The 19,850-nt window shown below is 40.8% G+C and overlaps 1 protein-coding gene across 1 annotated transcript in view; it reads left to right on the top strand.

The window, feature by feature from the left end:
* LOC139922562 (F-actin-uncapping protein LRRC16A-like) overlaps positions 1-19,850 on the top strand; it is a 102,386-nt gene that overhangs the window by 48,879 nt on the left and 33,657 nt on the right. The window contains exons 10-20 of the mRNA XM_071913085.2: positions 5,297-5,385; positions 5,588-5,682; positions 7,242-7,328; positions 9,644-9,747; positions 11,297-11,374; positions 12,407-12,483; positions 16,237-16,341; positions 17,051-17,120; positions 18,994-19,005; positions 19,428-19,509; positions 19,653-19,752. Of these exons, the coding sequence (XP_071769186.2) occupies positions 5,297-5,385; positions 5,588-5,682; positions 7,242-7,328; positions 9,644-9,747; positions 11,297-11,374; positions 12,407-12,483; positions 16,237-16,341; positions 17,051-17,120; positions 18,994-19,005; positions 19,428-19,509; positions 19,653-19,752 (899 nt within the window). The remainder of the gene's footprint in view (positions 1-5,296; positions 5,386-5,587; positions 5,683-7,241; positions 7,329-9,643; positions 9,748-11,296; positions 11,375-12,406; positions 12,484-16,236; positions 16,342-17,050; positions 17,121-18,993; positions 19,006-19,427; positions 19,510-19,652; positions 19,753-19,850) is intronic.

The raw sequence follows: 19,850 nt of genomic DNA on the forward strand, positions 1-19,850 counted from the left end.
TGCATGTCGCCTATAATTAGTTTGTTTCACCTCCTTAAATTATGTCCAAGCTCCACCAAGTGCGAGCACAACTAGATTAAACAGTCTTCACCAGGTGCACGGTCCACACAGGTAGTAGTAGAAAAAAATGCCAGCACTCATAATGTCCTTTCGTCATCACCTCTTAAATTACCCATCCCGAATGTTCCTTCATCTACTTATCCAGAAATCATTGTGCATTTCAATACTATACAGGGAAAGCAGTATGATAGTGTGGCTAGTCTGCTACCAGATAATGGTGAGATAATCCAGATTTAATCCCATCTCAAAGCAGTAGGGAGAGCGATTTCAGGACAGAAGCATGGATATGGATGGATGTGTTTCTCACTCTGTCTGCCTGTCCATTCTCTCTTCACCATCGTTATCGTAAAGGTCCTATACTGCACTAACTTGGAAAGGCTGATTTTGATGAAACCGGGGAGGGATGGTGCGTCTTGTTTCTGTTTGGCCCAAAGGCAGCCTGCATCATTCATGCGGGACGTCATGTTTCACTTGGGGGCGCGTTCAGTCACCCCGACACCTAGCAAACAGGGAGTTTAAAAAGTGAGTGCGTTGAACATCCTGTTGCAAAGCGTTCGTTTTTTACGGCTTGTTATTGGCTGAGATGGCGATTCTGTGCGTCCTCCGTTGCAAAATGCTTCACACCGTTGGGGGCAAACTTTTGCACCGTAGCAAAACAGTGCAAGCTTTGAATGTAGCCCTGGTTATGTCTGTCTTGTCTCAATTCAATTCAGTTTTATTGGCATTGTCTCTACCTTTCTGCATCTATTTCTGCATGTCTATCCCTCTGCCTTTGCCTAACTGTGCGTATAGCTGTCTGCCTGTACAGTACGTCTTTCCCTTTGTTCCCTCCTCTCCTGTCTGTTAACAGAGGATCAGTCCAATGTTCCGGTGCGATAAGACTGTTAATCCCGACGAGACAAAGGGGCTCGATGGCTGAGGCCGCCTCCCCCCCCCGCAGCGCTCCATTACTAACTCTCTGTCTCGAGGCTTCGCTCGGTCTCTCCCATTACCACACACAGCTTCCTCAGTCCAAACCATTATCACACACCTCCGTCACAGCCAGCTTCCACTATCCTGAATTCTAAAATAATCTCCCTGTGTGCATAAGAGTGTGTATAGACACTCTTATGCACACACACACACACACACACACACACACACACACACACAGGCACACGCACATCTTGTGTCCATCCAACTTGTATCCTTGTTATCCCAGATTAGTTTTGGTGCATTATAATGGAGCCCAAGGCTTTTGTGTTGGTAATTAGGTTTGCGTGTGTGTGTGTGTGTGTGTGTGTGTGTCCATGCAAATGTAAATGATCTGTAGTGTGTAGCTTTGCTTTGTTTTGGGGCCAGGTTGCTATAGTTACCACCTCTTGTGTTTTGGACAGTATGCGTGTTGTGTTTTTGACTGAATGGGATCTAATGCCTGTGCTTGTCTGGTCATGAGACAGACCTAGAGTGTGTGTGTGTGTGTGTGTGTGTGTGATTGCACACTTATCTGGTGCTAGAGCAACAGAATATCTCCTTAGGGTGCTTTTGAGGAATTATCTGTCCATTTTCAAATGTTTTTTGTGTGGCTGGAGAGACATGAGGAGAGGACAGCAGAGATGGTTTTTCTAGCATGTTTTTGAATGGGAGAGACACAGATGTAGGGAGGTTAAGAGGAAGAATAAAAGCGGGACAGAGAGAGTGAGAGAGAGAGAGAGAAAGTGATGACAGAGGCAAGACAGAAAGAGGGGAATGAAAGGAGAACTGTTGCAAGAGAGGGGTCAGAGTCGAGGTCAGCGGACAGAGTGAGAGAGAGAGAGAGAGAGAGAGAGAGAGAGAGAGAGAGAGGAGTAACAGTGAGTCAGAAGACAGCAGTAGAGTGACTGAACGAGAGACAAAGATGGAGAGGCAGAGAGGCAGATGGACAGAAGAGGAGTGGTGCATTTCCACCATCAGCACCTTGGGAAACCAGTCTCTGAAAGTTAATTTCCCACAACCAGGAAAAAGTGAGTTGATGTCCTAATTGATGCTCCAAACGGCTGCTTTGTAACTGAAAAGAGAGTTCAGTGAGGCTGTGAAAAAGAGTAGAAGAAGAAGAAGAAGTGAGCTAGAGATAAATACCCAAGCCTGGAGCTTAAATTACAGCCTAACCATCTCTATCTAGGCAGATAAGAAATCACTGGAGGCAGTGGAGTGGGGAATAGGATGCACGCACACACGCACACACACACACACACACACACACACACACACACACAGCTGGCTATCGAGGGATACTAGGCGAGGGATTATGATGCTCATCTTCAGTTCAATCAGGCTGTTTGTCTTGTGGTCTAATCAAGATGCTGAGCTGAAAATGAGAAGGGAGGAGAGAAGAGGAGAGGAGAGGAGGGGGGAGGAGGAGAGGAGGGGAAGGGAGGAGAGGAGAGGGAGACAAAGCTTGTGGTTAATAAATGGTTAAACGGTACAATACACACACTGACCGTGTCACTGCGTCAACAGTATTATTGTGGCTCCCATGGAATATACAGGCTTCTTTGTATGCTCTGTCTCTCTCTCTCTCTCTCTCTCTCTCCCTCCCTCTCACTGATTCCTGGAATGCAACGACCCCGCTCCTCTCCCCGCCTCTTTTTTTCTCGATTTCATCCCTCGCTACACCCATATTTCCATTTTTTCCTCACTGTTTTGTGTCATCCCTCGCTGCCTCTCATCACTCTCTCATCACTCTCATTCTTCTTCTGTCATTCTCACCGTTTCCTCGGTACACGTGTGAACAACAGCCTCCTCTGTCGCTTTCTGCTTATCCCTGTCTCTCCCTCCCTCCCTCCCATCGTTCCTCTCTCTCTCCCCACCATCTCTCCCTCCCTCTCTCTCTCCCTGGCTGTAGACAACAGTGTGGGACAATGTCATCAGTGTTTGGCTGAGAGAAACAGGCCCTTATAGCAGGAATGTCAGTCACTCAGAATAACAGCAAGACAACAACCCAGTAAAGTGCTGTTATTATGATGATGGAAAATGTTTGTGGTATAAATGGACACATAATGAGAGATTTACTCTGGCACTGTAAGTTTGGAATGTTTGAATTACGCCTGATCCAATATGAAAATTTCATCATACGATTATCCTGGCCAAAATTATCACGATACACGATATTATCCCGATAATTATTAATTATTATTATATTATTTTGACTTAGACTGTTAAATTCAACATAGGTAACCTCTTATTAAGACTTTTGGCTGTAAAATATTTAGTGTCAGAAATAAAGCCGCTGAGACAACCTACCCACGTGACAACTTGCCCCGCTCTCCCCTACTGTAACATGCTTCAATTACTTGATACTTGTTACTTGTTACTTGTTACTTACTTGAACATATGTAAAATATTTATGTAAAATATTTTACTTTTTTCTACAATTCACAATTATAAAATGCTTGTTTAGCTTTAAACGACACGTACAAATCCAAATAACAGCATCTAAAATAAGTAAAAATGAGTCTCAAACTTACCCACATGACAACTTACCCATGTGACAACTTGCCCCGCTCTCCCCTACTGTAACATGCTTCAGTTACTTGATACTTGTTACTTACTTGAACATATGTAAAATATTTATATAAAATATTTGACTTTTTTTTTATTAGCTTTAAATGACATAAAAATCCAAATAACAGCATCTAAAATAAGTAAAGATTTGTCTCAAAAAGTGTTACTGACCTGGATCCACTTTAACTCAGTCAGCAACATGAATATAACAATTTATTAGAGGAAAATAAAACATAAATAATGACAGAGAAGAGAGTCCTGGGCTGTACCTTGTGTTTTAGTTGGTGGCAGAGTAGTGACCAAGTCAACTTCGCTCAAGTCCCAAGTCAGTCTCAAGTCTTGAGGCACAAGTCTCAAGTCAAGTCCCAAGTCTAAATGTAGAACAGCAAGTCAAGTCAGAACAAATCAAGACTCCAGTATCAATTTAATATCTTAAAGAAAACTAAATATCTAGGACTTTCCAATGCAATATGGTTTTAATAGGATAAAAACTAGGTAAGAGCATCATGAGTTTGATTTCTAGAATCAGTTTCAACTTCAATAAATTCAATTATTCCATACAAATTCAGAAAACAGAATTTAAATTCAGTCGTCTGCTGGAACAAATCTCATCACTTTCAATCTGAGTCATTTACACAAACACAAGATCTCAAGTCAAGACTTTAGAAACCTTTTCAAGTCATCAAAGTACAAGTCAGAGTCAAGTCCCAAGTCACCAGAACCCAAGTCAAGTCAAGTCTCAAGTCTTCTCTTCAAGCATCAAGTCAAGACTCAAGTAACTAAAACTCTGACTCGAGTTCGAGTCATGTGACTTGAGTCCCACCTCTGGTTGGCGGTTATCGCGGTGGTTATACGGTAATAAAAATTAGTGGCGGTGTCGTAACTGTTACTGTTTTTTGCCGCATTATTGTCCCATCCCTAGTTTGACTATGTGACGTATTCACAGTGAAGTGGGTCAGTGAACAGCTAGGTAGGGCATGTTTGAATTTTTCATCTTGCCTAAATCTGAGTGCTTTCTCTCCCCCGGCTCGGTCTCCTGCGGTGTCGGGACGAGCTGGACAGCTTTCCCTCTCCCTCCTTAAAGCGCCTCCTTCTCACGCATAACTGGACTTTAAAGGAAAGAGAGACAGAATTCACCCAAACAGACTTAACATACGATATTCGTATGTTCCCGGGTCTTGATTTGCGTAAATGGACAGCTTTCTGAAGTGGTTTCCCTGTGTTTCTTTAGGGACTTTAGGAGACTTTAGGGAAACATGTCATGTGTGTTTGTTAGTCCTATGACCTGGCATGCTTCGGTCCAAATTTGTGGAGCTTCAACAACACTCTTCCGAAGCTGTTTCACTGTCTGTCACAGAAAAAAAGAAGAAGAAAAAACAAACTTAAATGTGTTTTTTAGCCTTGGAGCTGTTCTCAGCTACTTAGTATAATTTCCATGCTTTGGATAGAAAGTTAAAAGATGGGCTCTTATCACATTTCTTCCTTTACTCTCTCACTCCCAGCATTCCTGTCACTCTCCACTGTATACTATCTAATAAAGCAGAATACAAAAATAATAGAAAATTTAAAAACTGTTCTATGACAGTATATGTTTTTTTCTCTGACTCTTTTAATATGTACTGCCTTTAAAATGATGTATAACAAAAGTTATTGCTAACTGACCTCTGTGTGTGTGTGTGTGTGTGTGTGTGTGTGTGTGTGTGTGTGTGTCCAGTCTGCAGACGTGTGTGAGCAGATCCTGCGGGTGGTGTCTCGCTCCGGTCGGCTGGAAGAGATGGTTCTGGACAACGCAGGACTCAAAACGTGAGATTATGCAAAAAATTTTACATTCAAAGCTTAAAATATACTAAATTGTGAGAGATTTGCGATGGGATGAAATGTTTTTATTTAGTGAATTTTGTGTTTTTATAACTGCAGAACCGAATTTCAATATCCAGTATCCCTTTTAAATACTATTAAAAGTAAGAAAAACAACATCTCTCTCTCTCTCTCTCTCTCTTTCCAGTGACTTTGCCCAGAAGCTAGCTGCTGCCCTGGCCCATAACCCAAGCTCAGGACTCACCACCATCAATCTTGCCAACAACCCACTGGAGGACCGAGGTACGATACCTGTATTCTATGCTCTTCTATTCTATTCTCTAATGTACTCACCTCTCTTCTATTATACCATGTTCTATACCCTACACTATTCTACACTGCTCCTTTCTACTCTTTTCGATGCTACTATTCTACTGCTCTACTTCAGCTTTACTGTTCTTACCAATGACAATGCAGTTTAGTTGAACATCTTTAATCTTTATGCATATTCCCACATGCCCCGGGTCTCCACAGTGGTGTCAAGTCTAGTTTATGTGCAAAGCCCTTAATCCCAGTCACAGTCTCAAAGGGCTTGGCGACGCCCACATTATGAAACAATAAATGAAAACGACACCTCTTATGAAAACTCATTAGGAAATAAAACGGAAGAAAGCGGCCTCACAGACAGAGTGTGGCAAGTAAAGATTAAATGTTGAGAACAAAAGGAACCTCGACAAAATACACAGAATAAACTAGAATAAGTCACTCTTTTACGCTTTTATTTTGAAAAACACACTATAAAACAACACATAACTCATAGACAAACTACAGTGATGGGATTATATTATATTAAAAATACACAAAGTAATTTTACCCATGTGCATTTATTAACAAGAGCCTGAATATCAGTAGTGACTGGAGTATATGGCAGCTACTATTGGAGGTTGACTGTTATGAACTCATATTAAGACATGTATGTACAGTATGGGACTATTCTGCTCTAAGTGAAATCTTGAATGCACTGAACATTCAGCCAGTTATTCAATTATTATTCAGTTAAAGTTCAGATGCCAACTTATATGTACAATTTATATACACCAGCCTGTCAGATATGTATGGTATGGTAACATACTATACACAGTTTTGGTACATTGGGGTGTAAGAAGTTAAATATTTCATCACCTCTACCCCGAGGCCTCGCAGTCTATCCAGGACACATGAATTAAAGATGCATTCCACCAAATATTCAGGCACTGCCATGTAAAGATAGGACAAATGTCTGGGGCTCGCCAATCTCTGCCTCATTTGTTCTCATGTAAAATTTACCACAGGGCTCCGATGTGGTTGAATGTGTTTTCTCATTTGTGGAACAATACTTTTTTTTTTGACATTTTAGTTCTATGTCATTTTGCCTTGATAGGAGTTTGTACCTCTGACTGCATTTTTTTGCCTATTGGGTAGTCGTCTTTTGCTGAAAAACCTTCCTGTCACTGTATTTGTGACACTGTGCCGAAGTGTAAAGTGTCACTTTTTCTGATAAGGTTCAGTACTCTGACTTAATCCAGTTTCTAAAGGGGAAGAAAAGCAGGCTCTTCCTCAGAAACTGTATCAAGGCAAGACGACATTCAAGTGCATTGGTATTGTCCTTTGAGAACTGCATAGAAATTTGTCAGTCTTTTTTTTCCTGCCAAGTGGGATGTGTCATGACCGAATCAGCTTACTGTTTTAAAAACTCTTTGTGATGTAGGTAACCTCATTCAAAACAAAAGCTACAGATTTCGTAGTAGCAAGAGAGATAAAAGCCTGTTTTCTCTCTCTCTCTCTCTCTCTCTCTCTCTCTCTCTCTCTCCCTCTCTCTCCAGGTATCTCCTCCCTGGGTGCTCAGTTTGCCAAACTTCGTATGGGGCTCAAGCATTTAAACTTCTCCAAAACCTCACTGTCGCCCAAAGGTACCTGCTGTCCTCTCTTATCGTTTTGTATACAGTGTGTTTAAAATGGGACAATTAGTTTATTGTTGGATGGGTGAATGAATGCATGGGGCAATTTACCAGCTTACCATATGAACAAATCCATTATTAGAAGGGACTGGAGTGAACTGGCATACTGGCTGGCAAGCTGGATGGATTGATAAAAAACAATATAATATGAAATGTATGATCAGCTGGCTCTGTTCCGCTAACCTGTTAGTGACACCAGCCCAGTGTCACTAACAGCCCAGTGGCTGTTAGTGACACTATTAAGTCTGTGTGTGTGTGTGTGTGTGTGTGTGTGTGTGTGTGGAGACAGACATATTTTATATCTATAGACAACCTGGGGAAAGCTGCATGTGTGTTGTGGTCTGTCTAAATCCAGCTCCAGATCACCTTCATTCAGTTCCCACAGGCACGGCTCCACTCTATTTTCCCATCAGTAGCTTTTTGGCCAGGTGGAAAAATCCTTCAGCTGTAATGGCCTCGAATGAAATGCAACGAATATGTTTCCCAGTCCCTGCAGGGTTTCAATATTCCTCTGATTACTGCAACCAAAAGAGGCTGATTGTAGAGGCTTCTCCTTAAAAAGAATTGCAGAGGATTTATAGTGGTTTCTGTAGTGATTTCTTGTTTAAATGCGGCTGCTGTCATGAATTGCAGGTGAAATTTCTTCTTGAATCACATCCAAGAGTAGGCGCTGTCTGTAGGGACGCACTCCAAACATGTTCTCCTCTCAGCCGATCAATAAAGAGCGATCATATTCCACAGTGCGGGGTTAGTGAGAGAGCTGCACTGCTCAGGCTGAGCCCCGCTCCGAAAGAGTAGACCCAACTTTTTTTTTTCCTTCTTCAGCGTTGAATTGGACGGAGCCTGTAATTCAGCAGATCTACTAGGCTTGGGTGCTATCCAACATTTAATAGTAGGATACTGTCCCGCCAAAATATCACGATATATGATATTATCGCTTGGGGGGGGGGGGGGGGGTAGTTTTTTTTTTTTTTTTTTCAGTTTTTTCTTTCTGGGTTTTTTGGGGGGGGTATTTTATTTCTTTATTTCTTCCAAATTACATCCAATTTTTAGGCTATACTAATAATACTAATTATTATTAACAGCCTAGAAATTTGACCTTACTATTCAAGGTAATTGAAGTAGGTAACAATGACCATTTGGTATAATTTCCTCATTCCTGCTGTTTCCAGCAAAAGAGGCTGATTGTGTAAAAGGGAACCCACTTGAATTAAAAAGACAACATTTTCACATCAAGTATGATTATTTTTGTTTATTCGATATCGCGGGAAATATCGCGAAATTCAACCAGCCCAAGCCCAACATTTACTGACTGATTGTGACAGCTTAAAATCAGTTTAATATAAGTTGATTAAAAAGAAAAATCGCTACTGAAAGACTATAGAAACACTATAGAAAACACTATAGCCGATGTTGTTGTAGTTCCTATGGCCGCTGTTAGATGTTACTAAAGAGTCCATATTACTGATTGTTCCTTTAAGATGAAGTGGTGGACTGAGTGTGGGAATGTCATGTTTTTCTTCATTTCCCTCTGTCTTTCTCTCTCACTGTCTGTCAGCTCCACTTACGGTCTTACTATCTGTCCGTCTGTTCCTCCATCTCCTGTTTTCCCTCTCTTTCCTCTATCTATCTATCACTTGACAGTCCTGTCGTTTAACTCACTGTGTCAGTCATGTGATAGATGCAACACAGGTCAGTTAGTCACTAATCTAATGCTTACTGGTAATCAGTGTGAACATAGGCTGCGGCTTGCCTGAGCTCTGCCTTAATAAGTCAAAACACACACACACACACACACACACTCTCTGTCATCACTGTCAGTAGCAGAGAATTGAATAGTCAGCAGTGACCTTCATGCTGCATTTTTGAGACACCGGATGCATAGTAAACATTAAAGCATTGATTCATGATATTTTTCAATATCTCAAATGCACAAAAAATAACAAAATCCGGCCAAAACGTTTTTTTTCCATATGTTCCCTTAAGACCTTTACATTCACCAAAAGAATACAAAGTACTTGGTGCACAACATTTTGTGTCATTGCATCAAACACAACTCTACATATGAAGGCATTCACTTTCCATTGCGTTCACTTTCTTTGCGTTCACTCTCCAGTCTGAGCCGTTCCTTCCTGTCTTCCCTCCCTGTTCATTTCCTCTGCTATTTCCCTCAATATACTGTCAAAACATGAAGTGGAGGTTTGAATGTTATCATACTGACGCTGTGTGTGCGCGTGCGCGTGTGTGTGTGTGTGTGTGTGTTTTAGGGGTGAACAGCCTTTGCCAGTCACTGAGTGCCAACACGTCCATCCCCAGCAGCCTGGTCCATCTGGACCTCTCAGGGAATGTCCTCCGAGGAGACGACATGCAGGTACATGTGCACACACACACACAAACACAGGTCATAATGGTCAACATGCACATGTTTGTATGCACACATAAAGGCAAAAACACAAACACAAAAGCAGATCGAAATTCTATTATTTGCACTTTGTAATGACATTTTTAAATTGTTGTTTACATTCTAGCAGCCAGTGCCATCGCTAGAAAGATTTGTGGCTCAGAAATAAACAGAATTCTCCACAGTCAGATTTTGTTGTCATTGAACTTTTATTTATTACATCATATTGTGAGATAAGCATATCATCCCATCCCTACTGTATATGCATGAGCCCTAGCACAGAGGCAGACATCAATACAAACATAAATGCCCCCCCCCTCTCCTTCCAATCCAGCTTAAAGCTAGTATCAATAACGCTTCATTGATTGAAGCTGCTCAGTGCAGCAGTATTGATGGTCTTTGCCATTGTTCGGAGGCCTTTTCAGACCGTAGCAGATCAGTTAGCATGTCGCTCTGCAGGAGAGCATCGACTCTGGATATCCAACATCTGTTCAGAGCACTGATACAGGACTGTCCAAGAAACTTTGCTTTCCTCAAAGACAAATTCCTGTCTTTGTTCCTGTGATGTCTATGATTCTTTGGACTCAGAGTTATCTTGAGAAGCAGGGGGAATAATTACTTTAAATTGACATAAATCAATAACAGCACTTTTTGAAACATGTACAAATTGAAACATGTTGCAGTTATCCCTATGACATACATTAATTTAGCTTCAGGGGTGGCTACATTTTGCTGATGTGTGTATGACGTTTACCAGACGTCAGAACTATACATTCCAGTTTCACCTGGTTCCAATGCTACTCTCAGGCCAAAGAACCATCTGAGTAATACCACATGAAAAAAAGCAGGAGTAGTGTGCCACAGGCGGGCTTCATCACTATCCAGTCACCTCCACCTCTCTACTGTGGGAAAATCCAGACAGACGGACACAATGGCCTCCACTGCAGTGATGTATTTGTAGCTGGGCAATATGTTGTGACACAGAGGTTACTGTCATCTGCCGGGCAATGAAATGGCCTCAGTGCTGTGCGGTATCAGAAAGTGAGAATGGTTTCATTCACAATCTGCAGAAAAACATTCACACCTGTCACAGTATCTAGCTCGATCTCTAGAGTTTCAGAAATGGTCTGTCAAGAATCGAATGCTTCCTGGTTGCTGATGTGCGGCCGCTGCTGTAGTTTCACATTCAACAAGATGTTTACAGTCGGCCATTTTCAGTTTCAGTTTCATTTGAGCTTTAATGTAACATTTCATGATGTAAGCCTAGTGAGTTTGGTATGATACAAGTAAAGACAAAGGCAGCTGTTGAAATCACATTAGTTTGGTCCAAATGAACACTTACAGTATATTAGACACTTTCCCATAATGATCAACAACATTTATCCAAAATGTAATATTGTGATGCTGTTTAGCCAAAATATTGCAATATACGATATTCGATACTGCGGAAAATATCGCGATATTTCCCGCGAAATAATATCTAATATCGACCATGTGTTGTTTTATGTTTTGCTTTTAGCATTTCTACCACTTCCTGGGTCAACCCAACAGCCTGGCGACCCTTGACCTCTCCAACACCGACTGCTCATTGGACCAGGTGAGCCTGACATCACATCCTGTCTTGCACTCATAGGCGAAGAGAAGCCAAATATATAGACAAACAGAGACAGAGATATCTAATAATGGATAAGTAATTAGAGACTATAGTCCACAAATTACATGCAATTACAGTTGTATCTCATTATACTGCATTGTAAGATGAAGTGCGACCCGGTGATGTCTGTGTTGCAGTGAATGTAATCAATTTTATACACACACTCAACCCCTGTTACCCTCCACTGCAGGCAGAGTGGTCTGAATACTGTATGTGATGTATTGATGTGCGTCTCAGAGCCAAATACAACTCATTGATTGGTGTGAGATGTAGCCAGCTGTCAGCCTGTCACTGAGCATATTGATTGGCTCATAACTCATATGCCCTCTCTCTCACACAGACACACACACACACACACACACAAACATACATTTATACACTTATAAACACGCACAACTCACATGCAATACACTTTCCCTCTCTCTCTCTCTCTTACACACTCTCAGACACACACGCGCACACACACACACACACACACACACACACACACAGATGGCGAGTTACTGGTTAGGAAGTGCACAGAATCATAATGTTTTTTGCTCCAAAGTCAGTAATAATGATAATAAAATATTTCTTTTAAAAACACTTTTCAAAATAAATGTTACAGAGGAAACTAAGAAAAGAAACTTTACATATGATATTTAATAGACTACCTGAAACATTTAACAAAACTCTATGACTGTCAAAAATCAACATGACAAAGTAATATATCAAATACAAAAGCACGATACAAGAACAAAGTTATACAAATGCATATTAATAACTACCAAATGCACTTTTATAAAGTAAGTATTTAGTCAATTTCTGTGTGGAACTCCACTTTTCTTTTTTACTGTATTCTTCACCTCACTTGAGTTGAAGTAACATTATTTCTGCTTGAGTAAAATACTTCAGGACTCTGTGCTAACACACATACACACACACACAGTGCTGCAGCCAGCAGTGTTAATACCGTATATTGTGTGTGTATTCCAGGTGTGCTCTGCCCTGCTGCGAGGTTCGGTGCAGCACCTCTCTGTTCTTAATGTGTCAAAGAGCATCTTTCCTCACAGGTAGGAACAGTCCCCCAGCTGGGTGTCACAGATGGCACAGTCATGTGTTGTTGCAACCCTTATTTAACAGAGCCTGTTGACTGAGAATGCATTTGTGTGAACTCATACAATCTCAACTTCTTATGTTTCTAACACAGTCGATTTTAATGCCGGAGCAAAATGTTGCACCTAAAATACATGCTGCAATTCTACAGATTCCAGTAATGAATCGATTTCTTTCTTTATTACAACAGCAACTTTGGGGTTAGTTAACAATTGAAAACTTAATTTTCACATAACTGCCAGAGAGTGTGTCGCAAAGTGTCTCACAAATGATAAAAAAAAAATAACATCAAAGCTGAGCAAATTTAACAATAAAAAGTCCAGATGACCTAAAAACAGGGTTGCGTGAGAATAAGACAGGCGAGTGCAACAAGAATATGATTGGTAAAGAGAAAAAAAAAAGTAAAATTGTTTCAAGAAGTGATTTAAGTGATGACAGTTGGCTTAGGCTCAACAATGGAAAGCAGGAAGCCCAACTGAACCGAACGCACTTTCCCAAACAGCAAGATTCTTAATTTTCAGCTTCAGCAAGGAAATATAAACCTCCTCCAGTCTGTTTTATTAAGTACAGTTCTAGTCAGTTAGTGTGTGTTGTGTGAATCTCAATACACCTCAGCATACCATCTACAGTACATCCAGCATGTTGGATATGGATGTGCTGTAGAAGGAACCTGAAGGTACTTTTAATGACATTTTTGAACATTTATAATTTTGGTTTTTTTTTTTCCTTTTTGCCATAAGGATGATTCAGGAGTTTGACAATGACTGTTCGTTGTCAGTGAACATAGGCAGTTTGTTTAGTGAGCCAACAGCCACACACACACACACACACACACACACACACATGGGTCAGTGCCTTTGGTAGACTGGCACAGAGCCCCATGCAGTGCAGCTTGCTTCAGAGTCTCGCTCCTTTGATGAAAGAACTCTGAACTCTCTGTTTTCACATTGCGTATGTACATAAACACACACACACACACACACACACACACACACACTCACATATGCCACATACATACATACACAAAATTATGCGCTCAGTACTTTGGCGCCCAGAGATATAGAATATGCAATAACTTGAATAATAAGAGGAAAAAAGAAGAAAAAATCCAAGGCACTCTCCACTGAATAAAGTTAAAAAGCCTTTATTATTCTTGGTTATTTCATGTTAAGATTATAGAAAATGATCAAAACTTGAATAATAACTTTAGATGTTGAGACATTTCTGAAGCCATACTGCTTATTAACTTCACTGTTTAAGAAAACTTAGAGGAAAAAATTAGAGGAAAATAAATTCACTTGCCCATTAAACTCGCCTTTGTCACTGTCTCTGCACCAACAAATTCCTGAATATCTGTTACACTCATCAATTAAAGTGATTGTGATTTTGATTATTAAATTCAAAACACCCAAAGCTAAACCTTTTTTGGAGACAGACATCATTAGAGATATGCGTGATCCTTATTAATTGGAAAATGGTGACAAGAACGATAAACAGGTGAATTACTAGAGAATAATGAAGAATAGAATTTAGCCTTGAGTCTCTATATTGCTGTGATTGAGATCTACGTCTTATTTTATTTAGCCTTTGTTTAACCAAGGCAGTCACACTGGGATAGATATTAGATATTAGTAAGCGCTCGTGTTTCTTGTCATACAACAAATACAGTAACAGATTATTTTATTGGCTACAGGTTTCATCTCAATTTTAGGGCTATGATGCACAGGCTGCATTTTGAGCAGAAGTAGCCCGATAAAGATTTTGCCATGGAATAGATGTTGATGGGACAGCCTGCATCAACGCTGAAAAATATAAATATCACAGCAAAATGAATGTCCAGAACTGCTACCTGCATCATTTTATGAAATCAGGACCTAAATATCTTTCTGATGTCAGTTCAAAATAGTTTCCAAAGCGCAATTAATATGATTTTTTACCATGACATAGTATCATACTGTGAAAATCTTGTGCTCATTTGGGTTGATGTTGAACTTGGCCACCTCCTGCACATCACCATCCATCAAGTGCTTGCTTGAAAATGAGCTTTTGCCCACAATAATAACCAGTCAGTGTTTCATTGTACGTACAGTATGTTCCCAGTACAGTACCACACTATGTCAGTCACACTGTTTTCTGTCATTCTTCGTCCCTGCTAAAGCTAGTGCTGTCTGTCTCCTGTCTCAGAAAGTTACCCATTGCCCTAATAAGGCAGATCTGACCTGACATGACAGACTCAATCTAGTCAGTCTGTTGCTCTCTGTGCCATCTGCTGGTGACAACGTGCCATTACAGACGAGAAACAGAGGAGATATGATTTCTGTGTGTGTGTTTATGGTCGAGTTTGTGTGTGTTCATTCATCGTGTGTGTGTAACAGATGGGTGGGGGGGGTTAGAGTCTGCCTTCCCATTATTATCTCTCTTTCCAGTCTCTGGGGAGTTGTGGAGACACTAAAGAGGACTTCATCAAGGGAAGAGGAGAGGATGGGGGGGGGGGAGATGAGCAGAGAATAGGCGAGGAAGAAGAGGAGGGGAGAGGAGGAGAAGAAGACACAAGTGCGGTGGGAGAGGGAGGAGAAGGAAGGGGAATTTAGCGGGAAGACAGTAGGAGAGGTGAGAGTTTAGTGAGAGGAGAGAAGGAGGGAAGGAGACAAGAGGGGAGCGGATAGAGGAGGCAAGGAGGGGACGAAAAGGAGGAGGACAGAGGAGGGAAGATGAGTGTAGAAGACTAATGTAGAATGTAGTTTGAACTCTGTCCTCTCTCCTTTTAGAATCACATGGGAAAGATCACATCTAACAATGTTCTCTTTTCTAAAAACTAACTTTTACTCTGAGGACATTTTAAAGGAGCTACTTTTTTACATTTACTTACATTTTACACCGGTAATTTTACTTCTACTTAAGTAAAATTTCAGCAAAGTAACAGTACTTCTACTAGAGTAGGATATTTTAGTACTCTTTCCACTACTGCTTATAAGTGTGTGCTAGCTATACTTGCTGACCAAACACTGTTAAGTTATCTGGCTCACTGAGTGATTCTGCTTCTGTATCTTAGAATTTTTTTGTTTTGTTTCGTGTTTCTTTGGGCTAAAACTACAATACCAGTAAAACGTTTTTAAACACCACATTTTTCTTTATTTTTACTATTTCCCACATTTTAGAATAAGAGAAAAGACATCAAAACTATGAAATAACACAAATGGAATTATGCAGTGACCAAAAAAGTGTTAAACAAATCAAAACTATCTTATATGTTAGATTCTTTAAAGTAGTCGCCCTTTGCCTTGATGGAAAGGCAAAGACTTTGGAAAGAAATTCATACATAGGACCAACTTCACTATTTATATTTGTCTAAGAAACTTTTCAAGCGTTTAAGCATAAGCCTTTAGATCAAAATGGCTTTAAGAGAATTAAATAATGCATTTAATCAGGTGTTTAAAAACTTTTGACTGGTAGTGTAGGTTTCTCAAACTGTAGATCCAGCCTAAAATAGGTTGCAGGCTTTTAGGCCATGACAGGAGTAATAAAAGCTTCATGTTAGCCTGAATCCCAGACGGGCGGAGGGAAGTGGATCGTATCATTTCACATGGTATCGTCAAAAGAGCTTAAGGAACCGTGATCTAAAAAGTGGGTGACGTGTTTTACTGGAAGTCTTCGACGTATCCCTTCGGCATCATTATTACTTTCCCCTCTCTTCCCTTCTTTCCCTGTAGGAAAGGCAAAGAGGTGCCTCCGTCGTTCAAGCACTTCTTCAGCAGCGCCATGTCGCTCAGCTCCATCAACGTGTCGGGGACCAAGCTGCCGCCAGAGGCCCTCAAGTGAGACGACTGCTCCTTTCTCCTTTCTCTGACTTGTCTCCGGCTCCGTTCATCTCTCACACTTCTTTTGATTGCGCTTTTCATTACAGATTTTCACGTAAAAATAAACCCGTGTTTTCAGGCTAAATCACAAAGTGGAAAAAAGTGTCCCATTCCCCCTAATTGAGACACCATAGATTTGGCCTAATTACCCAAATTATTATTATTATTATTGGGGTGTTGGGTATGGTCAATGGCAGAAAATCTTCTTGACAAATTGAAACTTCCAGAGACATTTAGGTCCAAGGAGTGCACAGTTTCCAGTTTCCTGCTTCCTACTTGCAAAATTAACTAGTGCAGCTTTCATATTTATAAGTACAGAAGAGGATTAGGGACACGGGACTTTTTTTGAGTTCTGAGACTAATCTAATCTGAGAAAAAAGTCATAATTCTGAGTTTTTACTTTATTCTAAGAATTCTGACTTTTTCTTACAATTCTGACTTTAAACTCACAATTCTGACTTTAATCTCAGAACTCAAATCCATTTTTCACATATGGCCCTAATCCTCTTCCATATATAAGTGATTGTATTGGGATCTAAATCCCTGTCTCCAAGCTAGAGTAAAATTTCATAGCTGCTTTGTATTGCAAACTCTCAACTCAAACGCTTTTATTGTCCATATATATATATTGTTTCACATGATATTATTGTGTTGTGTTTCCATGCAGAGCTCTACTGCTCGGCCTGGCCAGCAACCCTAACCTGAAGGAAGTGTCTCTAGACCTCAGCTGCTGTGAAGTAAGAGACACTTGGTTTCATTTTCAATTGTATCTTAACAGATGTTGATGTATAAAAGTGATGAGAACTGAATGAACCTGTACTCACACCTTGCATCTTCAAATGAAAAGTCCCCTAGGAGCTTCAGTCTCTGTCCTAAATGAGGATTACAGATCAAAGCTTCTTCCTATTTTGCAATGCAGTGAGCTCCTTTCAGATGTGTGCTGCAAGGTTTATAAATGATATATACTGCGTTCCTGCCTACACACTTCTAAAATCAATGTTGATCGTGACACCTTTATCAATGAAGCCCCACATGTTCTATCATTCAGTGGAGAGATGCTGTGTTTGCAGAGTAGTTTCAGAGGAGTGGAGAACTAGATCCTACAGTTGCAGTCAGGTTAGATGTACAGCGCAGATGGTAGCACAGGTTGCAGAACTGGTTAGACTGGTTAGGTTTATTGAGGCACATTTTAAGCACAATGCAGCAAAATACAGTCGATCCTACCTTGAGTGAGTTAACTGCAGCCAGGGGGATTTGAGGGAGGATGAAGGTTGCAGCATCCCGTTTTGTTGGCATAAATTTCAAATTGCATCCTCCTTGTTTGAATTTGTTTTGTCAAATTTAGTCACCCACTGGCAGCTTATTAGCAATGCTGATTCATATTTATCAATTATAGACTGATTGCTAATTTTGATGATTGTCTCGATTGAGCGGCCATATTTTCTAAACTTATACAGTACTGTGCAAAGGTCTTAGGCGCATGTAAAAAAAAAAATCCATAAAGTGAAGATGCTTTGAAATGAAAAGTTTCTAAATTCATCAAAAAAATTACTATAACTGACATACTAATGCAGAAAACAAATAAACATCTAACACAAAATGTGTATAGAGAATCTCGGGTGCCTAAGACTTTACAGTACTGTAGTTCTAGTTCATGGAGATAAAATGACATTAAATGACTCAAAATTACATTTTTAAACCAGTCTGAGGTTATTATTGCTCACTATTTCTAGCTAGATATCAGTAGCTGTAAGCATTAAGCAGCAAGAGGATCACTGCATTTAAATGGTAACATTTAAGCAAATGGGAAAGATTTGGCAACCATTGGGGAAATTCTAAATTGTTTCTTTCGATTGATTAGTTGATTTTACATCGTTCATTTTCCTCTTAATTCTTACCATTATTATTAGTCGTAACATTTTGTACAAGTGCCCCTGTCAGCCAAATTTTGAAGAGTGCGGTGTATTAATGGATTGGAGTGAATCCTCATCTAGAGCAATATCAGCCTTTTAGGATCCTCTCCAAAAACCATTTGACAGGCCAGCGACTCTGCTAAGAGCCGGTATAATGGAATACTTGGCAGACGGCGGGTAGAGCTGGAGGAGGAGAGACGAACGGAGGTGAAGGGGGGGAGGTGGGGGGATGGGGGGGTGTTCAGTTTCCCTCTCTAATTGTTTCACCACGAGTCTCACCCACACACACACACACACACACACACCAGCCCCTTCACCTTCATCTCCTCGCCTACTCCGACAGCGGAAAAAAAAGACAGCTTGCTGCAGATTCAATGGGACGGCTAAAGATAACGCATGAATACCAAATTACACAGGAAATCCAATTGCAGATTCCCATAGAAATGTTCCCAGAGTGAAGCTGCGAGGGGGAAGCGATGTGTTCCGTCCTTTTTTGGAAGGGTCTAATGAAGGCGTCCAAAAAAAACTGCGATCTGAGCGGGCTGACAGTATGCAAAATAAGGATTGTGCGAATGTGTGTGTGTGCAATGTTTGTGTATGAATAGAAGTATGATTATTCAACATCTGCGTGTCTTATGGGGTGTAATTGTCGGCTTGGCTCTGACACGCTGTTCTCTCCCCTTCATGCCTCTATAAGCTCGGCCACTGTGTAAGTACTGAGTCAACAATTAACATCTCACTCCTCCCCTTCTTTTATTTGGATAGATACTTTATTTTCTCCAGATTTTATTCTTCTTGCAGGACGTTTTTCATTTTTGCACAAACCGTCGAGATACATCATTTCACTTTAGGTTTTTTCGACCCTTCTTCCATGTTGTGATTTTAGCAGATGTGGCATTTTCCAGAACCATAATGTTTCTATCGATAGCGATCTCTACTTAGAAAACAAATGCATGATTGTTTCACATAAAGAACATCTTCCTGCAGAATCTATTAGTTGCAAACCGTCTGCTTCCTGGTTTTCTTAGGTGCACCCGTAGGTTCAGAGATCTTGAAGGCTGCAGTGTGTTTGATGTACTCTGTGTGTTTTGTGTAGCTGTGTGCCTAAAGTTTCCTCCTCTGTCTCCATAGTTACGGTCAGGAGGTTCTCAGATCCTAGAGGGTTGTATTGCTGAGATCCCTAACATCTCCAGCCTGGATATCTCTGATAACGGTGAGAAGCCAGTGTCTAAGCAAATCGTACAATATGTTCCTTCAGCCTTTCAGCCCACAACATACAGTAGGCTGCACATTACTGAAATACCAAAGTCAGGCTTTTTTAATATCGTTTTCAACTTGTGTTTTTGTTCCCTCCAGGCCTGGACTCAGACCTGTCCACTTTGCTGGTGTGGCTGGCCAAGAACCGTTCCATCAGACACCTGTCACTGGGCAAGAACTTCAACAACATCAAGTCCAAGTAAGAGCACAGGGCTGGAGGAGAGGGGTGGAGCTGGGGTGGAGGGCTGGGGGGCAGTATGGGGTTCAGGCTGGGAGAGAGAGACCTTGGTGGGTTAG

This window comes from Centroberyx gerrardi, chromosome 12 (assembly GCF_048128805.1).
Source record: "Centroberyx gerrardi isolate f3 chromosome 12, fCenGer3.hap1.cur.20231027, whole genome shotgun sequence".
Lineage (NCBI taxonomy): Eukaryota > Metazoa > Chordata > Actinopteri > Beryciformes > Berycidae > Centroberyx > Centroberyx gerrardi.